Source organism: Poecilia reticulata, linkage group LG20 (assembly GCF_000633615.1).
Source record: "Poecilia reticulata strain Guanapo linkage group LG20, Guppy_female_1.0+MT, whole genome shotgun sequence".
Classification (NCBI taxonomy): Eukaryota; Metazoa; Chordata; class Actinopteri; order Cyprinodontiformes; family Poeciliidae; genus Poecilia; species Poecilia reticulata.
Window position 1 is genome coordinate 4842446 of NC_024350.1, and position 22479 is coordinate 4864924.

Below are 22479 nucleotides of genomic sequence, written 5' to 3' on the forward strand. Positions count from 1 at the left end.
TCACTTATGAAAGTAAATCTGTTGGGCTTCTCCTTTGCACAAAGAATGATTGTGAATGCAACACTGCCAGACAGGGCTCATTAAAAAAAAAATTTTTTTAAAGAGAGAAAGAAAAATAACAGTAATTCAATTAATTACAATGAACTAACCTTAAATAATCGAACAGAAAAAAAGTTAAAACAGGGCCACTCAAAAGTTTAAATTGACACAAAATTGTTTTCAAGAAGTCACTTAAAACTGTTATAGCATCCTCCCTTCACTGAAATAAAGAGGAAAACTACAGACTGGTCAACCGAATAACAAACGTACCTGGTGGGGGGCTGAGATTCATCTGTTTCTCCACCTCGTTCTGTAGCTCCTTCAGCTTTTCTGCCTCTTCCTCCATCTCTCGGACCCGGGCTTTAATAGCCTCCAGTTCCTGCAAATCGGACACATTTCCAATATGTCTGTCAAACGAGCAGCTTCACAAACTGCTACCATTGACATGCATCTGAAGTTGATGCTCAACAGTTATATATATGCACCATAGCTAAAAGTCCTCATTTGAGTAGATCCAGTCTATGGCCTTTTGCTGCAGGTTATTTTCTCTGCATTTTTTTATTTCCTCTCTGTACAGCATACAACTAAAAACCAACAGAGCCAAGAAATGGAAAAAAGAAAGAAAGAAAAAAAACTTAGAAATTGGTGCTGCTCTTGCGCCAAGAAAAAAAAACAACAAACCACTAATTCATTGCAAAGATGTGTAACTGTTAAAAATGTTTCTGGTTACAAAAAATTTTTAATCACAGCCAATTTTTCCATGAAAATAAAACATTTCAGGTTTTATTGTCCATTTGAAACCTATTTGACAGGTTTCAAATAGACAATGACTAAAAGATAGTTGACATGATTATCCCAAATTAATGCGTTAAAGCATAGGTCACACAATTTATTTATCTTTATAAAGCTCTACAGTGCATCACAGTACAACCTGTTGATGATGTTCTTAGTTTTTATAAATTTAATGGGAATTGGGAGTCTACAACTTAAGGTCAACCATTTTATCAGCCATGTTTTCTACAACCATTTATCAGTCATTGCCGAAGCCAAAAAACAATAAATACAATTCTTAAAAAATAGCGTCGTCATCTACAAACAAAAGTCATTGCAAATTGCCACACATTTTATAAATCTCATGTAAACTAGAAATTCTGGCTCCCAAGTTTCAACACCAAACCTTCCAAGAAAATGAGTGTGTTTTCACCCAGGACTTCAATAAACTTAAATATTTGTCAAATAACTGTTCAGCTCAAACAACTGAGATCAGTTTGCTCTGAGGCCATATTGATTCTCATTCAATAACACATTTTTCTATAAAACCGTCACATCATTTGCGCTGAATACTGACTTGACGGTGCCCTCGTGTGTGAAGTCCCTCCTGTCTGACAGTGGTGCACTGCAGCACAGCGGGAGTCGCTCCAGCATCATTCAGAGCCACTGCCTTTTTGCCTATTTTTTTTTCATTAATTTGCTCACAGCAACACTCAAGAATCATCCCAAATTCGGATCTCCCAATAAGAGGGAGTTGCAGTAACCAAGTCACTCTTCCTGCATTCAGTTTGTTGTAATCCAAGACATCACAAATATCCTCACGATTCATATGTAGACCAAGGGAGCAATCCACCTGCATCTGACACGTTCTGACCCCTATTTTTTGACGCATGTTAAGAACAAGGTCTCACGCTCCCGTCTTTTCCTCCAGAAAAAAAAACACAAAAAAAAAAAACAGTGAAGGATGCAAACCCAGCCCCTTCAATACCGCAGCCCCCTTTTTCCATCTGCGTCCCCAGCCACGATTTTTCTACAAGAAAACCTAAATTCCTCGCCAAAGCATGCTATCCAGTACCTGGGAAATATGCACTGACGTGCAAAATGATAGAATACGCATGTGTGAGTCCATTGAAAATGTGCAGCTGGTATTAATTTTAAACTCGCCGTGATGCAGGTTACTGCCCACAGTCGGCCAAAGCGCACAGAAAATGGAAAGAGGAAAAAAATTTTAAAAAAGATGGTTAAGTGTATGTCGGCCTCGTCTAGCTATGGCTTTATTATTCGCTCACACCAATGTTATCCCGTGAGAATAAGTGTCTGTCGTGTAACATAATTAGCCCGACAGCTACCATGACGTGCCGCAGATTTATCCCGTGACTACCGACAACAGTTGACAGGTTCGCTGGTCATTTAGGGTGCAGCATTTGATGCTAACATTAGCCTTCTGCCGCTGGGTCATTCGCGTGTGCGCGCACAGCAGCGCCTGAACAGCAGAAGCAGCTTCATTGAAGAAAAATGAAAGGAGATAAAAGATTAAATTACCGTCAGCCGGTCGCCTTCTTAAGGAGGTAGACTTTTAAAACGACAGCTAACGGCGGCGGCCTGTCCAGTGCTCGCCCCAACAATGTCCCGCATCTCCGTCCTGCATTTTTTTCCCTTTTTTTTTTTTTTTTTTTTTGCGACGAGGATTTTCCCCCCCACCCCCAACAGGCTAGGGTTGCTCTCTCTAGCGCAGAGAAGCTGGTGTTGCTCTTGCGCCAAGATGGCCGCGGACACCACGCATGTCACCACCCAAGTCTGCTGCACTGCGTGAACCACAATGGCGGTTGATACCAAAAGTAGCGTTATCAGACGGCATGCGACCAAAGATTTGTAGGAGATCAGAAAAACTATACGTTCTGTTTAACCAACTGTTCCGAAGTGGCACTAACGTGCCTTGGTATTCAAGATGGTTCTCACTCGTGGAACAATACCCTTTACTCACCGGGTCTTCAATTGCGGCCTCTCCCTCTTCTAACCCCGGTTCTTCGTCACCGACACCTGGGTCTTCCAGTTCGGGATGTCCGGGATCTGAATCTAATAGAGATTCATCTGCTAGTCCGTTGCCGAACTCCGCCATCGCTCTTATCCGACACTACCGACGCGCCTCGTGGCTAAACCGACGTTGCAGGCCCCCACTCACACACAAGGGGGTAGAGTGAGCGGGGCGGCGAAAAGAAAAAAAAACGGCGGAAAACGCCGCTCTGTAAAGTTAAAATGGGAAATAAAATGCTAGCTTCAGCTCTAGCTATAACTCAAACAGCGTTCCACGACACACAATGTGTGCTGTTTCACTCGCTATTTTTAGGCAATGGCCTAAATATGCGACACCGAACCGACTTTATTTACTTAAACGTGTATATTTAAAAAAAGGCTAGGGCTGTACGCGAGCGCGGCGGCGTCTCCTCAGTTCAGAAATGGAAGCTGGGGGCGGAGTCACTTAGCACTGCAGGCGTAAAGCTCTCAATTCTATTGGTCTACAGAGAATTCTAGACAAACCTTTTCAGCATTTGCCGTGTGTTCATTGGACAATCACACGGGGCATTCCGGTTCGCGAATGGCGTCGTACGTATTTGATTGGATTATGTTTCTGTCAGTCGAACTCCTCTTGGTACTTTAATAAACTTACAAAGCCCATTGCTCACCGAATAAATTCCCATTATATTTGAGCGAGTTATGTCAACTGTCTCACCCTGTTTGACCTTACTGAGCGAGGTCCCTTTAATAAATCATTCTGAAAAACCTTTTTATGCCATTTTAGTTCAAATAAACATGGAAACCTTTTGCAGGAAACAAACGTGTTTTGCCGAGAAGCTATTACTTTTACGTTGAATGATTTGGATTATAAGCATTTTATTTCTGACAGGAAATGATATTGTTGACAACATTTGAAATTATTGATGTTTAATCGTCTTTATTACTGCTGTAAAACTAGGTATGCACAGCTTGATCTGACCAACTGCACAAATAACACAATGTTTCTTGAACCAAAAGAAAACCAAAGTAATGCCAAAAGTAGTCATACACCTTCAGCTTTTTCACAATATTTTACGACCACACGTTTTGTTTTTACCTATACTTTGTGATATAAAAGAACTGAAAAATAGTTTATATTTGGAATAAAATGATTCTAACTGCATGAGTATTCAACCCCCTAAATTAGCATTTTCTGTTAAGCCTCTTTGCACCAGCTTTGCACACCTAGACACTGAAATTTGTGCTCAGTCACAGTCAGTTTGGATGGACCGTGTGTTTGAACATCAACTGTCTCTCTTTGTGTCTATACTTCACCTGAGACATTCTAACACACACATGTGCTTTGATCTAAATTCAGCTGTAGTTGTAGCTATTTATTGTGGTGGAAGGTTAAAGGATGTCTTCATTTTTTATTAATTTTAATTAAAATTTTTGCAGTGTGGGGTTCATTATTGTCCATTACCTTATTCTTTTATACACCAAGAAAACCATAAGCATGCATTTTTGTTTCCACGGTAAGTCTAAGCATATATCTCAGAACCAGCATTTTTTTGGAATTACATAAACATCCATTAAGCATCTTAGTTTTTGCCCTTTATAGAAGGAATATCAAGATATCACTTATTACAAAAAAAGGAAAAAAGATTTTAGCAACAAAAACAATACACTGCTGTGTGATAAACTAAGTTTTTGACTGCAGGTGTTACAACTACTTTCAAGATTATAGTCCCAGTGATGAAAAAATGCTTGAGTAAAATATAGCCAGTGACACAGGGTGTTCCTGTTAATAAACGTGATTATTTGGAACATAATCCGAAAATAAATGTTGATCTTTCTCAATTTTAAACAATTATATTGGTTCTTAGCAGTTTATTAATGTTACTAATATTGTTTATGTATTTATTTTTTTGCTATTGTTTTTACTGATAATGATCTCATACTCTAGCAGTACTGGTAAATATTTCGTCCAGTGCTTAGCATTTGTCCGACTGTAAGGGGACCACCACGTGTTATTTTATGAATCTTTTCATTTCCTGAAGTTACAACGTTTGGCCAGTAGGTGGCAGATTTATGGAGTGACGCACTCGAGTCCAATGAATGAATACAATCAAACACCCACAAGCTAGAAAGCAGCTGTTAAATAACTGGCCTCGACAGTGACCGCTAGGCAGGAAGAGGTTAAAAGGGTTTGCAACTCTGAAATTATTTACGTGTCGAGACCAACATTTAGCAAGCTGAATAATTCCTGTATATTAACATAAAAGCTATTCTAAATATGTCACTTTTGAAAACAAAGTATTTTAGCATGCTTACCAGAAATTTTCTTACCCATTTAAAAAAAAAAAAAAAAATCACCCACTCTGGTTTCCCCAGAGGAAACCTGGACAATTCAAGAGATCTTTATAAAAATTTCAACTAACATGTTTGCATTGCAAAATATTAAATATATTTAAAACAGCATGTATGCAAATGAACATCTCCTGCTGTATTGATCTAACAGTACATGCACTACAGTTATCTTTTCAGCAGTAGGTTTGATGAAATCAGACCAACTTTGTTCGCATTGTTGTTCAACTGGTTTTATTTGTTTTTCTGTATAACAAAGAAAGCATAATGGAGACCAAACACAAAGGCAGGTACAAGTGAGGAGGAAAATTAAGCTTAATCATAAAATCTAACAATTCATAACAACACTGCCACTATTATTGTTCAAAATTCATAGGAATACCATACTCTTTCTGAGCAGAGCGGTGGCATTAAAAACCATTATGAATCCATAAGAATAAAACAAAAAAAAACAAAAAAAAAACAGTGATGAGTAGTAATAATAAATTGTATAAGTAGTAGTACAGTTATAACAATAGTGATAATCAAAAGTGACAATGAAACATAAGGGAATATAAAGCAGATCTCCATAAAAACATCATCTAGTTTGGACAGTGCAACACCGTGTGTGTGTGTGCGCGCATATGTGTGAGTATATGTGTGTGTGTGTGTAATCCCAGTCTTGAGGTTCGAGCACACTAGTCCTTGCTTTACACACAAGATAGTTTCCAACAGAAGTACAAATTATTACTCATGGTTAAAAGGACATCATTCCCCTCTTTGTTTCACCGCTGCGGCGATGGCTGCGTTCGTCTCACATGTCTGTAGCTTGTGCAAAAATGGTGGACTAGTGCAAGTGTCAAGCTGTGGGATGTCCTTGTTTTTTTTTTGTTTTTTTTTTACAGTTTGCATTAGGACCTCTCCTGCTCTCTGTCGACCTAAAGATTGCTTTTTGGTTTCTGAATGACAGAAAGCAAAGTGAGGATTACTTTGGAATATCAGTTTTTTTTTATATATTTCTTTACAAAAAAAGTTCAGGTTTTAGTTTTGCATTTTTTTTTGTTAAAACTATTAATAGTAACATTAATATACAACTTAAACCGAAGGAAAACATCTTTAGTTTGTGTCCTTCAACACAGCACCATCTTATTAGCTCTCAGTGAATACATTTTCTGTTTCCTAATTTATTTCCTAGATTTGAGTACCCATAAACCACTAGATGATACCAATAACACCCAACTGTCTCCCTCATAGTGGGTTTCAAGAGTATAACATCCCATTTCACAGCACATACATGACCAGGATCACTTTCTGCTTTGAAACCAACAAAAAAAAGGAAAAAAAGAGGGGGAAACAGGCCTGCTTTCTCAATCTGACTGGATTGGCTTTTGACCTAAATAAAAATGTTTTGCCAGTTGTAATTGCTTCCCATCGTTGAACAAACACTCAAGAGAATAAAATGAGTATTTAAAAAAAAAAAAAAAAAAAAAAACTTTTACAGTATTCAAAAAGACAAAAAAGAAAGAAAAAAGTTGGGAAATCAGTCCGAGTCTTGGTGCCAAATAGAGTTGAAATCAATTTACAAAGCTCCCCTGTTGGGTTTTTCCTTTTAAGGCTGCCATATTACCAACACACCAACAGGAGGTGTAAAACATTTAGATTTCCCAAGCAAGTCTGAAGAGTCACATTCCAAAAATGAGACACACAAACATTTAAGGAGGATGTAAAATTGACAAAAAACAAAACAGAATTTAATGTAAAAAAAAAAAAACAAAAATAAAAAACTATTATAGTTCTTGGCCAAGAAAACGCTGAAAGATTTACAGGCAGAATTTCTTAACTCAAAGAATATCAGCTGTGACATTCAAAGAGACAGATCCCCTTGAATGGGTGTAAAAAGGTTGGGGGGGAAAAAAAGCTCTTCATTGACAAGTCCTTTTTTTGTATATTACGCTCATAACCAAAGCATATTACAATTGATTAGCAAAAAAAAAAAAAAAAAAAAAAATCCATTTCACGTGATTTATATTAAGGCATCCAACATGCATCAATGCATCTTTCCATAAAAAGACACCTGCATCAGAATGCTTAAAAACATCTCAAACAATGTAAAATGTCAAAGTGCGGTATGCCACAGATTCTACTTTTTTAAAAACCTTTTAGCTCAGTCTTTTTTTTTTCTTTAGATTGTCATGAAACTATGAACATGTTATTGTGGACAAGTTTGCAGCCCTACTCTCTCTTTCTCTCTATAGTACCTCATAAATCCCAAATGAGAAAACAAATAATTCTTGTAGCAACCAAAAAGCTGGCTATTACCAGCTTTTCCTCCTCTCCCAACAGCTCAGTCCAGTTGTGTGATGTCTAAGCAATCTTTGCCCGAGAAGAGGTGAAAAGTTGGCATGAGGGGGAAAAACAACAACTCCACAGGGAGAAAAAACAAAAAACAGGCAGTTATTTATGTGAGTATATCATGTCACCTCAAAAAAAGTGTTTATGGGCTCACCGTGGCCACTGCCAAAAAGTAGAAACACTTGTATCAGTCTTTAGGATAGAACAGCTCAAGCATCGTGAGTTGAGTGCCTTTACAAATTATAAGAAGTTAGTCAGTACATAACCACAGGGTCAGGATCAGAAATTGTTGCGGTAAGGTGTGAAAGAGTCAAGGAGACCTTTAGAGGGTTCGCACACTCATCAGGAAATCAGCTGAGAAAGTGACAAGCAGCATGGGGAAGAGAGTCTGCTCAGTTCATGATGTCAGGCCAAGTGACGGTCGAGCAAAGAGGAGCGGAGAAAAAGTGGGGAGTGGGTGAGAGGGAGGCGTAGCGAAAGATTACCTTTAGAGGATTAGTGCTCAAATGTGTTTATTAAAATCTGAGGAGCCCAAACGGGTCCAACAATTGTCAATGTGCAGACCATGCCTGATCTGAGTCTTTTTAACTGTTGCTGGTGGCCGTCGAGGGTGGCAACTCGATGACGATCTCCCCTTCGGAACCAGCTCCTGGGCTGGTCACAGCGGTGGAGAGAGAACCCTGTGAGCTGTTCTTGTTGACCAGGGCCGTGGGCTGGCCAAAGTTAGTGGTTCTCAAAGTGGCCAGGTGATGTGGGGAGAAGACGTGGGCCCTGGCGGCGGCCCGCGACTCGAAGGAGACATTGCAGGCATCGCAGTGGCCCGTCAGGGTTTCCTTCGGAGCGGGCTGGCCCGGCACCGGAGAGGCCGCGGGTTCGGTGATCGTTAGCTGAACGGGCTTGGGAAGGATGGGCCGATTGGCTTTCAGGGCGCTGTAGTGAAGGTAGCTTCCAGAGCTGGTGTCCACCTTCCCATCTGACAGGGGGTACTGCGGTTGGTCAAGGGAGACAAACATGGAGATAGGAAAAGACTCATTAAGATTGGAAGAAAGTATCAGGAATTATTACAGCAACCAAACGAAATAGGTTGCATTCACACCAGCCCTGTTCCTTCTGCTTTAATCAAACTCTAGTCTGTTTGCCTAGAAAGTCTGGTTTGTTTTGGGGAGGTATGGCTCGTGGTCTTTTGCCAAATATAATCTTCATCTTTGAAGTGGCCGAAAACGTCCACTTCTCAAGATTTTGTGAAACAGGAAGTTGTGCTCAGTGTCTATTTCAGAGGTTTAGGTGTTGTTTCCTTCAGTGGTTCTTGGTCCAGAACCACCAGAGATGCAGGGTGGCGGGGGGGACAGGATTTTTTCAAAAGGTTTAGATAATTTGACAAAGTGCAGTGATTAAGGAAACCGTACTAGCTGCAACTGTAAGCAAATGTTGTGATTTTTAGTCCCCAATCAAACAGGATATACCGGAATACCAGGTGTGAAAAGGCACTTTGACTCAGCTGGGTGGTCCAACATGAAAATGAACCCAAACAGACATGGAAAATTGTAGAATGAATAAAGCAGCCAACATTAAGCTTTTGGAAATCCCCAACCTCAAATCTAGGGAATTTGAGGTTGGGGATCTGTGATGTAAAGGTTTATTAAGGAAAAAGGGAGATCCAAATTGACTTGGCATTTTTTTTGTGGAATTACAGTCGAGGGCTTTGATTAATCCTGGATTGGGTTCAGTTGGTCATGTTCTTGGTCATTTACAGTATCCCCACCAAGGCCTTATTACCAGACATGTAGAATAAAGAGATCGGTTAAACACACCCTGTCTAACAGTATGATGTAGGCTGAAATATCTTCAAAAGCAACGCACCATGTCTGGATCTTCAGAAATTCATGAACAGATTAAAAATACTCCCTGAAAAGCAACAGTCTGGATAGGTTTACAAGGTCATTTCTAACGCTCTAGTTCTCCAGCCAGCCACAGTTGGAGCCATTATCTACAAATGAAGATATCATGGCCCAGTGGTAAACTTTCCCAGGAGTGGCCAACCTATCAAATTACACCAGGAGAACATGGATGACTCATTCAGAAGTTCACAAGACACAGAACATCTCCAGGCCTACAAATCTCACTTATGGTCCTTATTAATGAGTCGACATTTAGTGACTTGGATCCCAGGGGAAACTAAAACTGCTGATAAAACAAGCCCTTCTTCTCATGTGCTGAAAAGCATTTTGAGTATCCCTAAGAGTTATTATATATTCTCTGGACAAAAGAGGAATTTTTTTGGAAGGTGTTTGATAAGTTGGTGGCACTTTGCTGATTCAACACCTGGTCTAGCAGCTGTAATTAATGGGATAATGCATTCTGCTCTTTACTAGAAAATCCTGAAGGTGATTGTTCAGCTTTCAATTCGGGGCCTTAAAGGCACAAGCACTTTAATTATACAGGGCACCAGCAAGTTTACCTCTAAATTGCTAAATAAAATAAACACTTTTTCTGAGTGGTTTAGTCACAGTTTGGAGTTCAATCTTATTGAAATGATTTGGCATGATCTTTTACAAACTATTTGCAAAGTATGGAGGATGGATCCTGCCAAAATTGGCAAAAGATATTAATATTAATGGCTTGATGATTAATGTGCCAAACATAGCAGCCCTGCTACCCCCCAAAAAATCCTAACTTATTAGATTACTGCACAGCAATTATTTTCAATGGTATTGATTTCAAATTACCAGTATTTAATTTCCTGTTTTATTTCCAGTCTTGTTTTATTAGATTCCTTTATTTCATTATTTTATTATATTCAGTTTTTAATAATTATTTTTTATTTACCGTCACATTACTTTCCTACAAAAAGAAAAAAGAATGAATAAGAGGAACATAAACAGTAAATAAACAAAGGAGAAAAGAGGGTAGAAAATACAAAGAGAAAATAAATCACGGCATGATAAAAAAGGGACAGTAAATTAATTTTTTTTTTAAAAAATTAGAAGAAACAAAATGCATGAAATAAAATGTGATTTAATTAAAAGAAATTGCATTAAAATAAAAAGAATGGGAAGATTAGAAGTAAGATAAAAGTAGAAATAATGTTGCATAATAATTTATGTTGCACTGTATAAATCAGTTAAATTGGAGAAGTTAATATTTTTCATTGCAAGTATATATATAGAGTATATCTAGCATATTACTCTATCAAGCCATTTATTTCTTTCTAGGATCAGGATCAGTCCACCATACTAATTTAGCTAAATTACAAAAAGTGGGCCAAACTCTCCATTCAATAAAAAAAAAAAAAAAAAGATTAATTCACATGGCAATATTGGCACTAGTGAATCTATTGAGGGTTCACAGAATTGTACACAGATGTTCAGACTGCCTTGAATAGCTTTTTTTTTACCTTAGTAAATAAAATCATAATTTGAGAACTGTATTTTTTATTCACCTAATCTTAAAAATTGTACAATGATCTAAAAGTAATGATTGTAAAAAAATCATTACAATCATGATTGTAATTATAGTGCTGTGCTTTCTCACAGCACTATAATTAGATCCTACGTGGATTAGAGAAACTTCAAGTTTTTACATATTTACTGAAGATGTGAAGAATACCTCACAAATATTATAAAAAGGACCAAAAATCAAAATTGAATGTGACCAGAGTACTACAGTTTCACATCAAAACACCCATTTTTGTTAAGATTATTGCTGTAGGAGGAGCGATAACTGCTAGCGCAAAAATATTTATCTTTTTTGTTTGTCTTAAAAACGGAGTAATACGTACAGGAAAGTAGCAACGAGACAAATATGTCAAGCTGGCAACGTACCATTTTTTCCTGCTGCAGCCTCCAGCGCTTCTCCTTGGCTCTGGTATTCTGGAACCAAATCTGCACCACCTTGAGAGGCAAGTTGAGCTCTGTGCCGATCGCTTCGCACTCCATAGCATTGGGGTGGGCACAGGTTTCATAGCATGACTGCAAGATGGACAGCTGAAGGCAGGACAGGTGGGTGCGTGGCCTGCGGCTGGCAGAGTGGGACAGAAAGCTGCTTTCCGTTGGACTGGACTTCACGATGATCGGTGTGGACGGGCTCCCCGCTTTAGCGGAACCGGGTGTGTTTGGGCTGACCGGTGCGATGCTAGGGGTGGGAGGAGGGGGGATGGTACGGGGCGGTGTGTGTGTTGGAAGCGCCAGTTGTTCTCTTGACAGAGTGTTGATCTTTATGGGGACTTTGGGGGTCCAGTAGTTGAGACCGTTTTGTTTTGGTGGCACTAGAGTGGAGACTGGAGGCCTGTTGTTGATGGGAGTTGTGGCCAGCTTTGGTACCATGCGGTTAGCCATGCCCGGTCTGATCAACATTTCACTGTCATCCTCCTTTTCCTCGTCGGTTTTTTCTTCTTCACTTTCCTCTTCTTGTTTCTGGATGGGCCGTGGGGCAATTGGAACTGGTTCCTTGGGTGGGGGATAGAGGACGGGGGTAGGGACTTTGGATGAAACTTTCAACATACTGACATTGCTGCTGGCTTCAAGCTTGGTCTTTGGCACTGCAGTAACACTGCTGCTCACAGGAGACCCTGCAGTGGGGTAAGCTACCTCCTTGGGCTTGATGGGAACTGGGATCACTTTCTTCACCAAGGCCGTTTTTGCCAGCTCTTTCTCCGGCTCTTTTTCTGTCTTTATAAGTGTCCGAACAATTGGAGTAGCTGGGATGCCCCCGGCGTTATTTGTAGCAGTCTTGTTTGAGAATATGGGTTTAGAAAGAGGCCATGTGAATTTGATGAGAGGTTTTCCAACGGCAGCCAAAGTGCCGTCGCTGATGAACCGGACCTCGCCTTTCCTTTCCCTCGCCCTCATGTTCTGGAACCAGATCTGAACGACCTTTTTTGGGAGATGAACCCACTCAGCGATCTGTTCAAACTCATGCTTCCCAGGATTAGGGTCTTTGAAATAGCAGCCATACAGAATGTCAAGCTGTTCAGCTTGAATGATGGTCCTGGAGCGGCGCATGTCCCGGTACCTTTTTCCTTTGGACTTCCTCTCTTGCAGCTCGGTCTCTTTCTCCCGGTCTCTCTCCACTTTCACAAAAGTGGCGTTTGTCTTGTCATCTGCTCTCATATAAATGTTCGACTTTGTCATGTTGCCGCAGTTGACCAGATTTATTGGGCTATTGGATGAAGGCATGGCAGTCCCGGGTTCTGGTTTAACCTGGACAACCACCATGCCTTTGGATGTGGGCCGCAGGCCAAGTCCATCCAACAGCTGTCCCTTCTGTACTGATATTTTGTCGACAGATGAGGAGGACGAAGCATACTTGGAGTTGTTTTTCCCTATGCTGAGATCCAGCGCAGATTCGGAATCATCTCCGTTGGACAGGTAGTGAGAGGTTTGGTTGTGGGAGGAGAGAGTCTGCGAGAGTAAAGAGCCAGGAAAGCGAGAGATTGTTGGGGAGTTTGGAAAGACCGATATTTTGCTTCCATCACTTGCCATTGAGGAAGCAAGGGAGAGAACATAAGGGCTGAGGAACTGCGTAGAAAATGGAGAAATGGACAAAGGGACAGAGTGCAGAGCACCGGGGGGAATCTCAGTATGGTCCATCGCTACGGATTGCGCACTCGGAGGATCACCTTGAGCCTCCAACTCCAGATCCACATCCGGGTCCTGTCTTTCCTTCTTTGACTCCACCTCGTCTCGCTCAAAATCGCCTTTGCGCTTTTTCTTCTTAGCCCTCTGAGCTCCTCCACCCTCGTCATCTTCGTACTCGTCCTCTGCATCGGAGAGGAACACAGTTGTGGAGCGCAGCACCTTTCCTCCAGCTGTGCCCTTGTCGCCGTGCATCTCCCGCTGTGCTTCGTCCTTAGCAGGACTTTCAGGACCTTCTCTGAGCAATTCGTTTTGGCTTTCCTCATCAGAAACAATGACAGAAGTGTACATTTCGGTTTCTGAGTCAGACGTTAGAGCGGACTCTCCACGTTCCTCTTTTCCTGCGTCCCTCCTCTTGCATTTCTCTCTCGTGCCAGACAAATCCATGACCTGACTACTTGAAGCTTCAGCATCGTCGTCACCTTCTGCGATAATGAGAGAGTTTTCCTCGTCGTCATAGTCGTTATCAGATCCTTGACTGTGTCTTGTAAATCCATCCATGTGTTTCAGCTCTGCTCTCCGTCTCTGCTTTGTCTGGCGGGCGTGGCTTAACCACCTCCGCACCTCCTCCTCTGAAAGCCCCACCTCTCTACCTAGTGCTTCACAGTCCTCATGAGGAGGACTTGCAGCATCCGCCTCACTACGGGACTCAAAGAATGCCCACAGAACCTCGGACTGGAACTCTGACAGTACAGGAAGGTCTAAATGATTGGCCTCTGCTGCGTTACAACGAAGATTAGTTTGGCTGGTGGTTAAGGCATTGGTATTCGGGCTGGATTTTGGTGAATCACAAGGGGTGGTACCAGATTGAGATTTCTGAGGGGTGGAATCAGGGCTGAGTGTAAGGTCTAAGTTCACTGGACTGAGGCTGGCCACAGATGCTGAAGGCGAGAGGTTGTTATTGCGGAGGCTCTTGCCTGTGCCTGCCCGGGAGTGATTCAGGCAATTTTCTTTATCACCTTTCGGATTCAACTGATCTGTAGAGCCATCTCCGTCTGTTGTGCTATCTTGATGTTCTTTCACCTTGTCCTCGTTGCCGTCAACCTTCCCTTTGTCTTCTCCGTCTGCACACTGTGCAGATTCATCAATGGTTTCTCCTTCAGGTCTGTCTCCCTTGGCGTTCTCCGAAGTCCCGTTGTCCCCGTTCTTGATCTGATCCGAGGACTTTTCGTCGCTGCTCTGCCTCTCTTGCCCTTGCTCTTCCTGAGGGGGCTGCATGTGAGTTGAAACAACCGATGAGGGCCACTGGTTCTGTAAGCTGTTAAGTCTTTGGGTTAGTAGGGCTTGCTGGGCTGGGTTGAGGCCTACGAATGGCACGCACTGCGTGAGGAGCTGTCCTTGCTGGTTGTCTTGATGCTGCTGAGTTTGGGCTTGGAGCCCATTTAAGATCAGGGGCATGACCATGTGAGGCTGAGGCACGAGCTGAGGTGTAGCGGTACCGGGTGCGGCGCCCGCTGCGAACAGCGACGGGAGGATGGAATGCGACAGGGTGCTGGGAGTTGACGTGAGGAGGGTGAGAAAGGCAGAGACTGCCTGAGCGGAGGCCACCGGGGACGTGAGGAGGGAGGGAGCCACTTGTGAACCTGCAATCTGCTCTCCATCCTTCGCGCCGCCCACCATCACTGTCGCAGGAGCAGCACAGTTGCTGGTGGTGCCCAAGGAGCTGCCTCTGCTTTCAGAGGTCGTAACTATCGAGTTCGGAGCGCTGGCGTTGCTACTTCTCGAACTGGCAGCAGGTACTGCACCGTTTGAAACCATGCCAGCATTTCTGCTGCGGGTCTGATGCAAAACAGATTTCATATGGCTCTCAAGGGTGATGGCGTGATTGTAGGAGACTCGACACACAGCACACTGGTAGGGTTTGTTCGATATGTACGGGCGAGACAGACCCGCAACTGAGGGAGGCTGGGTAGAGCCTTCTGCACCTTGCTTTGCAGCGCCTGAGGTCATCCTCTGAATGTGGGATGCAGAGGTATAATGAACACTCAAGGCAGTCCTGTTGGAGAAACTTTCCAAGCAGGCATTGCATTTGAATGACCGGGTGCTTTTTTCAGCTGGAACGCTGTTTTTACCAACTGACTTTTCACTCGTGCCTGGTATTTCTGAGTTTTCAGTTGCATTTTGCAGTTTGGCTTCTGGGAGCAAGTTTCCCTCCTCTTCTAAAACCACTTCAGCGTCACCTCCCTCCCGTTCCATTATGCTTTCCTCCTCCATCTCTTTGTCAGCAAGGGTCTGGCTAGCGTCTGAACACTCTGTAGATTGGCAGGGGTCTGAATGGGTTTCTTCAGTGGACATCAGTTGTGAAAATTCAGCATCTAGGGGAGAAAAAAAACAAACTTAACTTTCATGTTTTTGGATATACATCAACAAAATCAATTCTAATTTGTTGCTAACCCCATTTCTTATATTTCATATTTTTAACATTTAAAAATAATAAACACCTAGTTTCAAGACTTGAACAAACCCAGATAATGGAACCATGAATTTTGCTCCTGAGCAAGTTCTGAAGGAGAACATCTGGGCATCGGATGGTCAACTAAAGCTAAAGTGAAATCGGGTTTTGCAGTAGAGAATGTTTTGGCGTGGCTACTCAAAGTTTAGACTTACAATTGATTCAGAAGAGGTGTGATGATCTTCTTGAAAACCCTCCAATGTGATTAAATTAAATGTATTTTTTGCCAAGAAGAGTGGGGCAAAGTTTCACTAATGCAAAGTAAAAGGCTCAATGCCAGCATTAACAAATGTTTCAAGGGCCAAGAGAGGAAAAAACAGTTTGTTTTTCACATATGTTGGTCTGGAGGTTGTTTTTTTTTTCTTATGCGATAGTCATTTGAAAACGGCCTTTTGTTGTCATGTCAACTTTTATATCAAGATTTGAATCTGAAATTTAACTATGACACAAAAAAAACAAAACCAATGTATGGACAAATACTTTCCACAGCGCTACAGGATCCATATTTACTAGTCTGGGAATCCACCCAGTTAGTTTAAAATGCCCACATAGATGAATATGTCATATCCATTTATGGTTTAACCAAGTGTAAGTATTCCCAACACTCACCTGTGGTCTCCTGAACACCTCTGCAATCTTCTGCTCCACTCGCAGCCTGTTTCAAAACAGCCTGTAAAAAGAGAAGGAGTCGTTCAGCTGAATTCCCATCACAAACTTGACTCTGCAGTGGCTCTTGCCAGATGAGCCGAATGTCATTATGTAGCACATTTGGGCGTGACTCAAGCAAGTGTGGTTATATTACACATAGCAAGCCTGGCTAGTCTTTAATTTGCAAATTACTCCGAGAGCATACCCCGTCTTTAATAGATCCACCAATACAAACTCGCCGTCTCCCCAACACTTCACAAAAAGTGTTTTCTTTAAAGTTTTCTTTTTTGTGAGGTGGCTCATTATTCCCAATGTGGTGTCTCCATAAACACTTTAAAACTTAGTCTATTGTTGTTCTAATAATAAACCGTGTTCACCTAGAGCTGCCAAATCCTATTAGTATATTAACACATTTTGTATTGCATTATTTATTCCTCTAGTTAATTGTCTCTAACGACTACTTTAGAGACAACTTTAACAAGTATTTCATTGCTAATTGTGAGTTATAAGCATTAACCAAAGGGTAATTTTAAGATTAAGAAAATTAAGCCACTTCGGTCCAATTTAAAGTCTAAGTTACAAGGCTTACGCACATTTCACTGACTCAAATTAAAAACTTCTTAACCAATGTTTTAAGAGCATTATGAACGAGATTTAAGACCTATCATGACAGAAATGTACAAAAGAAAGTCACTAATAAATTAATTGTATGGGTTGGCAACAGCAATGAGCCAACAGCTAAGACAAACATTATCCAGCAAACTGGCAATACATTTTCACTTAGCCATGATAAACATAATAGATAGCTAGCTTTACCTTTGTCACCATGTTAGCTACTCTTGCTGGTTAGCTAGCTAGCTGTATTAATATAGCTAGCTATCTATTAAGGTAGCTAGCACAGGTATATTAGCAGCTAGTTACTGTAGCCGCAACCACCCCGAGTCACACAAAGCAGTGAAGATGTCTGCATGTGACTCAAGTTTTGCGTAACAGTAAAGTCTCATGAGAAAAAAAAAAAAGAAAACTGCACAGATTATGATTAAATAGCTCTGTCACAACAAAATGTAAGAACCCCGACTAACATATTTAAAGCCAACTTATTTTAAAATTAACTTAAGACATCCTAGGGCTTTCATTTTAAATACTTTAAGACTTTAAGGCACGAGTTAGCACCCAGAGTTAAAGCCTGGCGATTTAACCATCATCTCTCAAGGTTGTACTACAAACATGCTTTTGACTACAAACATGGTTCAAAAACATTCCATCCTGGGAAGATAAGAAAGTGTCAATTAGCCCCTAAACGATGTCTTTAAACCTGCTTTGATGAGGCCCAACAACTCCTTGAAAGACTAAATGGCAGCAGGAATTGCTTCTCTAAAGTTACTGCTGATGTCTTTCCACCTTGGCCTTGTGTAAATGGACACAAGACTTCAAGACTACTAAACCGCCAAAGCTCCTGCTTTTACAGGAAACATTGTCCCACATGGTGATGATTAGTTAATGAAGTGCTTTAATTAGATGCGTCGGGCTGCAACTTTTCTGCTTAATCCAAATAGAAGCAGCAAGGCTTTTGATTTTATTTTTGTTTAATAACAGGATCATTTTCAATTTGTAGTAGGTTTTTTTTGTACACCTGATGTTATATCTATAGGACCCAGATCTTTTACTTTCTTCCTTCCACTGGCTGTAATTATTGGGTTAAGCAATGTAATTAGAAAGCAAGTCAAAAAAAAAAATGAGTCAAGCCATCGATTATGACATTTGTAATGCAAGATATTGTGAGTAGTCACTTACCAAACTCACAATGTCCAGCAGTCTGTCCACACACGATGGAAGTACACTGTGTTGCTCAGTGAGATGTAGAGACAAGGAAAATCTGTCAGGCTGCCCTTGTTGGCACAGCGGGCACAGCCACTTTGCAACTCCATTCCTTTCACTGCACACCGTCTCTCCAGGCTCCTCCTGACAGATACAAATGAATGTCAGTGAATCACGCTCCTCCTTCTAAAAATACTTTAGCGCACTTGTTGGTTAAGTCTCGTGGCAGGCCAGTTAATAGCTGCTTGATACTGGGGTAATTTCATCAAAGACTCTGAGAATGATTATTGTTTATGCTCCCCCACGGCTCGTTTCCTGGAACGCATTTCAACTCTTGAGACAACAAACTTTGAATGCAAATGGAAATACATTATTTTTCCAGCTGATAATTTTCCCCTCTAAATAAAAAGGCATTAAACCATCCGAAGAGTCAAATCAATTGACCTCGTCTAACCATGTTAATCCATAAGAAGGGAGTCATTTTGGAGATTTTTTTAGTTAAAATACAAACTAATCTCAGATCAGCATTATATTATTTATTCCACCTTTACATCAAATCTTTAACCACACGAGTAGGCAAAAGTTACTCCTTTAAATCCACTAACATGTTCTCTCCTGCGACTTAAACTACTTTCAATTAGATGCTGAAGTGTCAGGGTAGCAGTGCTGCCCCGACTTGTTGCTCTGTACTGCCAGCCATCTGGCTGAAACATGGATACTTTGGCCTTGTTTTCAAGAAAAAAAAATGCTTTCAATCACACACACACACACACACACACAAATAAACAAATCAGTGAGTGGAAACTAAAAAGAGCGCCCGCTATCCATCAAATTAAGTTAAAGTTGTTCTCTGGTCTGATATAAGCAGACAACTACCAAGCTACCCAACAAAGTATTCTGTTGAATTAGCCAGTATTAGCGTGTTATACTGGAGTTTCTCTACAAAGCATTGAATCAAAAAGTATAAAAAATAAAATATGGATTCTTCAAAATAAGCACCTAAAGATGGCTAATTTTAGAGATGGACTACTCTCCAATACTGATTAGATATATTAAAAATAAATAAAACGCATGATGTTCGAGCAAGGTTCATGCCACCATTTGTCCTCCAATCATCTGGTTGGTTATTAGGCAGCTGGCTGCTCCGCCCCCTTTGGCTTTGTTTGCAACATTTTCAATAAACATATCCAGATTGTCATTTCAATTTTATTTTACTTCTAACAACAGAGCCAAAAGCATATTGCTGAAGCTTTGCTCAGCCAAATGTATGTGAATAATAATAATTTAAAAAAAAAAGTTAGCTAATGTTTTCAAGAAGGTTTGCGTCAAACAATGAATATAAAAATAGTCCCGACGAGCTCCGGTTTCTGCTAAAAATGGCACGGAATAGTTCATTTTAGCATGCAGCTATAATGTTGACTTGTAAAGAAGAATAAAATCTTAATGTTGTTCCTCCACTTAAAGAAGTCGGTTAACTGACTTGTAAAATTCAAGTGTTTACAAATTGGAATTTGTTCAAATCACTAAATATTGTTTGTTGATTTGTGGCAATATTAAAAAAAAAGGCAACAGCTCTTGTGATGCCGGGGTAGTCAACACGTTGTACAAGTTTAAGTGTAAATTGAAAGACAAAAACACCCTGTTGTTTTCAGCTTTTAAAACACTGAATCTTAATTTTCTTTTACTTAAACACCTGTCGTTGGCACCATGTCTACTTTTCACATTCAGAAGGAAGCATTTGTCTTGAAAATAACTCTTGAAAACTTTGCTAATTGGTTAGTTAAAGAAACCAGGTTGTAACACTGTTTTTTTTTCCCTACCAGAACTGTAGAAATAATTGCTTCTCTTTTTAATAAAATCTCTTAGATTGCAGTATGTAAATTTGTCGCTCATTCGTTTTCCTATATAAGGTTATGATAGCATGGGATCGTCAGATTGGCCGATGTGTTTATGGGAGGTTCCCCTTTTATTTGTTTGCCACAACCTGCTCAAATTTCACATTGTGATGCAAGAACCCATCTATATAATGAGGTTCCCACATGGAAGAGCTAATGTTTTATTCCTCTTTTAATTCAAACTAAATCCAGGCTAATCTCAGAGCACATGTGCACAAACCTGTACTACAAAAAAGGAGAACAAACAAGGCAAAAAAAAAAAAAGAAATGCAAATTATGCCATGCAGCACTACTTCTGACAGATGCCACAAAAACACTGGGCCGTTTATTTTCAGATCTCATTGCTTCAATTCAACAGCATGCATTTGTATTCGCTAAAAATAATAATAAGAAAAGACATCCAGCAGTATGCATTTCAAGAAAACCGTAGATGCATTTTTCTGCTAGCATTAATAAACACAGATGCAGCCAAAAACGCAACCCGTGCCTGGGAGGAAAAATACCAACACAGCTACCACCTTACTTCCTACTCATGCCAATTAGCAAGCTAGCGGGGATATGTGATCGGATACTATTTCGATGAGCCTACCCCTGCATTGTGTACATCGCATTTAATACCCCGTGACACATTTAACAATAAAGACCACAACGTAGCAGCTTTTTGGGTCTCTCTGCCTTAAAGAGGCTAATTAATGAGCAGTCTAATTAGCTATGCCGACCGAATCAATTAGCTAGCAAGCTAGGCTGTGAAGCCCCCCTGCAACGTCGCATTACAGTGCTGCTTGGAAATGCTCGTTAGCCGTTAGTTTACCAAAAAATAATCCTGCGGCGACGGACACACTTCTCTGAAACTGCGAAAAAAGACGAGGAAAGCCTCAGCATAATCTCCAATCGGCTCTCAGTTTGGGCTGGGCCGTCGTTAAATTAATAAACAAAAGAGCCGGAGCTGTTAACAGCCGTGTCACTTCGCTAGCTAGCCTGTTAGCAGGCGCTGATAATTAACCGTTGCTCAAACTGCCTCCAACTGGGTGCTCTCCACTCCCTGGAAACAAACTCTGTCCGGGCCAGGTGGGAGCTGGAAAACATCGATCGAGTTAACCCGTGCCATAAAAAAAAAAAAAAAATCTCTTACTAAACTTCGGATTTAAAAAAAAGAAAAACAACAACCTCGGCCTCTGGTTATTTCCTTCCCCCTCTGATTGTGGGCTGCCAATCGGGCATCTAGGGTTGCACCGCCCGCCGTCTGCTGCTCAGCAGAGTAAATGGAGGCCTAGCCCGACTAAAGCCATTTAATTAATGAACGTGGGCTCCGCTTACAGATGTGTTGGGAACACTCGAACCCCCTCCTCCCTCGCCGCCCAGTTAGACCCCCTATTTAACTGCGTCCTAGCGCTCGTATCCACACCTTAAACACTTTCGGTGCAACACATGGGCATTTTAAACTCTTATTTAAACAGCTCCCAACACGTAATTGGCGAGAGAATTAAACGATACACACAAAAAAAAGCTACTTGAAAGCGGAGTACGTGCGTCGCGTTCGCCTCGACGATGGGGGTGGTGCAGGGAGAGCAGGCGAAACAGAGACGGAGGGGGCAGAAAAAAAAGTTTGGGATTTAATGTAGGATTTCTATTATGGATCGGATTAGTATCGGGGCACGATCCGTCGTTTTACTCGCTCGTCTAACAGTCGCAGGCCACTCTCCGCGTTCGAACGGGCGCAATTAACCGACCGCGAATCTCGTTTAATTAAGTTCGGAGCAATTAGCTAATGCGTTTTTACCTGCATGGTCGCCGCTCCAACACGCACACACGCTTCCTCTGTGGATCCTCACAAGTGAAAAGTTTTCTTGCCTGCCCTCCCTCCCTCTCTCGCTCTCTCTCTGCTCTCCTCTGTTCTCCCCCTCCCTTCATTCGCCCTCTCTCCTTCCCCTCTTCCCTCTAGTAAACAGACCACAGCTCCCCCCAAGGCTGATTGCTGACATTCAGAGGGCACATGCGTTATGGAGAGCGAGAAGTGCCAAAATCCAGTAAATGAATAAGTCGTAAAATACTCCTATATTTCTATATAAAAAACAAATGAATAAATATCAATTTATACGCAAAATTAAATTATAAATAAAAACTATTTGCATATTTATTTTATAGATTTTATATTTTGTTATTTTTTTAGCTATTTATAATTAATAGGAATCTTGAAATAATTACTTAAGTGTAATATATAAATGATAAATCAGTGTGCCTGCTACACTGATTTAATATTTACTGATAGAAAAATTTAGAAAAGCAACATATATATGTGTAATACATATGTACAATTAAGAGCTGAAAATGCTAACCAAAGTAAAACTGTGCTAATGTTAATTGATTTACCTCCAAAACAATTTGAAATTAATAAATTCAATTGCATATATTAACTGTAATTTTAGTTTTCTTTTTATGTCAAAAATTATTATTCATATTTGAAATCCTTTCAACTTGTTTTAATGCTGTTTTTGTATTTAATATTATTATTATTATTATTATTACGAAA

At 40.8% G+C, this 22479-nt stretch overlaps 2 protein-coding genes across 4 annotated transcripts in view; both read right to left on the reverse strand.

Annotated features, from left to right (window-relative positions):
• Nucleotides 1–3269, reverse strand: part of pabpn1 (poly(A) binding protein, nuclear 1) — a 19752-nt gene extending 16483 nt beyond the window's left edge. The window contains exons 1-2 of one of the 3 annotated variants that reach the window (XM_008438407.2): nt 2795–3269; nt 310–418 (exon numbers count right to left, since the gene is read on the reverse strand). In XM_008438407.2, coding sequence (XP_008436629.1) covers nt 310–418; nt 2795–2929 — 244 coding nt within the window. In that variant the 5' untranslated portion in view covers nt 2930–3269. Of the gene's footprint in view, nt 1–309; nt 419–2352; nt 2480–2794 lie in introns of those variants that run through there. The other 2 variants (XM_008438410.2, XM_008438408.2) reach the window with 2 other exon arrangements.
• Nucleotides 3270–5389: 2120 nt separating this feature from the next.
• zfhx2 (zinc finger homeobox 2) lies at nt 5390–21845 on the reverse strand. Its single transcript, XM_008438411.2, has 5 exons — nt 21730–21845; nt 18031–18198; nt 16198–16258; nt 11325–15451; nt 5390–8489 (listed from the first exon to the last, which is right to left on the reverse strand). The coding sequence occupies exons 1-5, from the start codon at nt 21733–21735 to the stop codon at nt 8088–8090; spliced, it is 4764 nt and encodes a 1587-aa protein (XP_008436633.1). The 5' UTR covers nt 21736–21845; the 3' UTR covers nt 5390–8087.
• Nucleotides 21846–22479: the final 634 nt, after the last annotated feature.